The following is a 4,636-nucleotide window of genomic DNA, read 5'->3' as shown; positions in this document are numbered from 1 at the left end:
AGTTTGAAGTGGTCTTTTGGAGCTGATTGTTTTCGGCAAGAACGGAAGTAAATCCTTTGCACAAATCAAACGGACAAAATCAAAGCGGCAGCAGTGCAATGGATTAATAATTCCAATGATACTATACATTGGATTCCGACAGCCAAATCCTGCTTCCTGGTGAGTATTATTCAAAGTCATCACGCAGAATGACAATGTGCCAATCTACTTTTACTATGCATCCATTCCCTCTTTGCTGTCACAGCAATTTGAAAGAAAACACTGTGAAAAATGTGATGGAAAATAGTTCAATGGTGATTGAGTTGACTAAGTATCCATCCAGTGTTTACTCCCTGCCATAATCCAAACGTTTATCCATCTCCACCATGTAAATTTGTTTAACTGCTTTATTATAATTGCAGCCAGTATTTCATTTTTCGTGTTTTATTTTGTGTGTCGTTTCCTTAAAGTACAGAATATACCGCAAAATCAAACGCCTACATACGGCGGAGACTGAATGGACTCTCGGCGTTCCCTCTGGGACAAAGTAATGGACCCATTTCCTCCTCAGTGTCATCACGCTGAGCAAGACACGCAGGGAAAACGGCCGAGAGACGTAAGGTAATGCCCAGCTCCGCCTGCGTTATTGATCTGAGAGTCAGAACTGTTCCAAGCGCAGCGGGGGGATATCTACCTTGGCCGGGACAAATCAGAAAACCTGTCTCTCAAAGTAGAAGAAGCAAAAGAAAAGGGAGTGAAGAATCCAAGTGTAGCCGTGGTCCTAGCTGTTGCTGCATACACAGACATCAGCTTCATCATCAGCATGAGAAGACACACTTACAGAAACCTATTAGCTGTCTGACGTATCCTGGACGGCGGCAGTATATATTCATTCACTCAAACATCATTCGTTGAAGGAAAAGCCAATGATTTACAGAACGACGAAATGTAGAGACATGGCTACACTTTTTTTTCTTTTCAAAAATGTAACTTCGCCTGGAATTTGGAACCCATTGGATTGACACGGCTTCTCCCCTACTTCCCCAAGCTCACTCCTCCGCGCTCTCGGGATGGAAAGATTTAACAACAGCAGTTTTTCCCACTCTGTTTACACCCAGGCAAACCAGACTAACTTCTCAGAGGTGACGCCGACTTATCAGCTGATAACTTCATTCTTCATTGGGACTATGATCCTGTGCTCCATCATTGGAAATACTTGTGTGATCGCAGCTATAGCGCTGGAGCGCTCTCTCCAAAATGTGGCCAACTATTTGATAGGTTCACTAGCTGTTACAGACCTAATGGTCTCGGTGTTAGTGCTGCCCATGGCCGCTTTGTACCAAGTTCTGAATAAGTGGACCCTGGGACAGGTAACCTGTGACATTTTTATCTCTTTAGATGTGTTGTGTTGTACATCCTCTATCCTGCACCTTTGCGCTATTGCTCTGGACAGGTACTGGGCTATTACAGACCCAATAGACTATGTCAACAAGAGGACTCCCAGGCGGGCGGCTGTTCTAATCAGCCTGACGTGGTTGATCGGCTTTTTAATTTCAATCCCGCCCATGTTAGGCTGGAGAACACCCGAAGACAGAGCTGACCCCGATGCCTGTAGGATTAGCCAGGATCCCGGCTATACCATTTACTCCACCTTCGGCGCCTTTTACATCCCCCTGATATTGATGTTAGTTCTGTACGGGCGAATATTCAAAGCCGCCAGGTTCCGCATCCGCAAAACCGTGAAGAAAACCGAGAAGCAAAAAGTAGCAGACACTTGCCTGACTGTTTCTCCCGCCCCTTTCCAAAAGAAAAGCAATGGCGAGAACAACAAGAACTGGAAGAGGAGCGTGGAGCCCAAACCCTCCTGTACTAACGGGGCAATCCGACATGGAGAGCAGGGCTCGGCTCTAGAAGTGATCGAAGTACAGCAGAACTCCAAAAGCCACCTCCACCTGCCCAACGACACCAACAGCCAATCCCCATCCTTCTTTGAAGCTAGGAATGATAAGAACATTGAAGCAAAGAGAAAGGTGGCTCTTGCCCGGGAGAGAAAAACGGTGAAAACGTTGGGCATCATTATGGGTACTTTTATCTTCTGCTGGTTGCCATTTTTCATCGTAGCCCTTGTGCTGCCATTTTGTGGACACCAATGTTATATGCCAATCTGGCTCCACTCTGTCATTAGTTGGCAAGGCTACTCCAATTCACTCCTAAACCCCATCATATATGCTTATTTCAATAAGGATTTCCAAAGCGCTTTCAAGAAAATTATCAAATGCAAGTTCTGTAAACAATGATCCAATCATTAATTCGACTATCGTAATTCATCATTGCGATATGTTTAATGTGAAAAAATGTTAGCATGTGTTGACTTTCAATATTTACTTTAAAATGCATTTGTGACATGATTCATCCTGTAACAGAGAGGCTTTCTGTCGGCAGCTTTGAACAACATTTACAATAGGACAGAACATCTACTCCCATTCGCTGTTAACTTACTTCACTAAACGTAATGTCTCTTATTGTGGTTCAAATGTGACTGCGTTGTTCTGCGGTTTAATAATAATAAAAACCTGGACATTGTAGATGAAGTCCAGTGCGTGGGGGGATAATTACACTACTTATCCAAGGAAACGTAATTGTTGGCTTCACTGGATATGCTTTGTCTCACAACCCATATAACAGTACTACACTGTGTGTTGAGGTTTCTGCTTGTCTTTGGTGATTTGCAAAGTTGCAGATTTGGCCCTGTGATCGTTCGCAATCGGTAAAGTTACTATCATTTTAGATAAAAATAAAACTCGTCTGGTAAAGAACGAACGCCTACTTGCATTTATTGATTTGGCGCACGGTTCAGGTTCAACTGGACGATGCTTCGCACAGGTTAATCTGGGTCGCCCGCCAGCTTTGCTTTGGAACACATCTGCAGGTTTCCATAAAATCCTAAACTAGTGTTTGCAGAAAATAACTTGATTCTATTGAACAGATGAAGGAACTTCTGGAAGTAGAAACTGCTTGTGTGACTGTGACGAAGTGAGACAATACACCGTTTTATCAGTGTTTCCCAATGCAATGTGAAAAGGGCCACACTGTAATCAAAACATACATTTTGATTGGAACTAATTCGTCTAATTATAATTCTACGAATTGAAGCTAATTTCTTTGTGAATGATAAATTATATTACAATACATAGGTCAGCAACTTAACAGACCATACTGAAAACAAAATTGAAATGTTGTGATGCTTTAAAGAAGTGACCGATTCCATGTAATGAAAGCAAAACAGTTGAAGCTGGAAATCTGAAATAAAAGCGGAAAGCGCTGGAGAAACTCAGACTGAAGTAAAGTCATATCGGACATGAAACATTAATTCTATTTTTCTCTCCACAGATGCTGCTAGACCTGCTGAGTTGCTCCAGGTTTATTTTCTGTTTTTATTTTCAGGCGATTGGTAGCTGGGAATGAATGCTTGTCAGGAAGCCGCAGGAACCTGGTGTGTTCGGTTCCTCACGATCTTCCCAATTCACTGTTCTTCGGTAGAAGATAGTTTCTGCCACGCACTTGCCCCGCGGCAAGTTGCCTAGAGGCTGGAAGTTGGTTTCAGCTAATCTTCATTGGCATCTTCTCTTTGCGGGACAGGTACCCTGGGATTTGAAAATCGCTCCAATAATGGAGCTGATGTACCCAGAAACAGAAATTCAGACTACATCGACTTCACAAAACACCCCACCCCCTAGACTTCTTCCTGCTTTCAAGTTAGTGCCCGTTTTACAAATCCAGGTTTGTCTGACACATGTCAGGAGGAAGGATTGTAAAACTGTGTTCTGAGGGTCACTGGAACCAAAACGTTAATTCTGATTTCTCTCAACAGATACTGCCAGGCTTGATGAACTTTCCTAACAATTTTTGTTTCTGATTTTCAGCATCCTCAGTTCTATTATTGGGAGACTGTTGCTGCTTTCCTGGGAGGCATGGTGTAGAAATAGCGCGGGGAAGCCGATTGTAAACTGGGTCTTTGCAAATAGTTGTATAGTTTGAAATGAAAAATTGGTTCAAGCAGAGGCTTTGGTGACCAATTAATAGGTTGGCATCAGATAACCGCCCGCAGGAATGACCACAGCGAAATCACAGGGACAAGTGATCCCGTATTGCTTGCAAATAAAATCCGAAAGAGCTGCGGATGCTGTAAATCAGAAACAAAAACCGAATTTGCTGGAAAAGCTCACAGGGATGGCAGCATCTGTGAAGAAACCGAGGAAGGGTCACCGGGTCCGCCTTAACTCGGACCCTTTCTTCACAGATGCTGCTAGCGCTGCTGAGCTTTCCCAACAATTTGTGTTCTTGTTCCTTTTTGCTGGCAAATGGCTCTCTATCAAATAGAACCTGTTATCCTCCATCTACACCGGGGTCGTCGGTGTTACACAGAAAGAACGATTCTGGGGCCAGGGCACCGACAAACATGGACATTAATGTAATTAAGGAAACATCGGTTTTGTATTTGCTAGGAAAACATTGATATATATATTTTATTTATTTGTTCTCGAGATACGGGCGTCAGTATTTATTGGCCGGCGCTAACTGCCCTGCAGAAGGCAGTGGAGAATCACTGTGGGTACACTCACAGTGCTGTTGGGAGCGAGTACCAGCATTTTAACGC

General features: G+C 43.5%; 1 protein-coding gene across 1 annotated transcript; it reads left to right on the top strand.

Annotated features, from left to right (window-relative positions):
• Positions 1-1,049: 1,049 nt before the first annotated feature.
• On the top strand, positions 1,050-2,276 carry htr1aa (5-hydroxytryptamine (serotonin) receptor 1A a). Its single transcript, XM_020532946.2, has one exon. The coding sequence runs from the start codon at positions 1,050-1,052 to the stop codon at positions 2,274-2,276; it is 1,227 nt and encodes a 408-aa protein (XP_020388535.1).
• Positions 2,277-4,636: the final 2,360 nt, after the last annotated feature.

The sequence above is a fragment of the Rhincodon typus genome, chromosome 1 (genome assembly GCF_021869965.1).
Source record: "Rhincodon typus isolate 14 chromosome 1, sRhiTyp1.1, whole genome shotgun sequence".
NCBI classification, from domain to species: domain Eukaryota; kingdom Metazoa; phylum Chordata; class Chondrichthyes; order Orectolobiformes; family Rhincodontidae; genus Rhincodon; species Rhincodon typus.
Note: the sequence above shows the minus strand (reverse complement) of the source record. Positions and strands in the feature narration are given on the sequence as shown.

Coding starts and splice junctions, on each gene's coding strand:
- htr1aa (XM_020532946.2), top strand. CDS start 1,050: ATGGAAAGATTTAACAACAGCAGTTTTTCCCACTCTGTTTACACCCAG.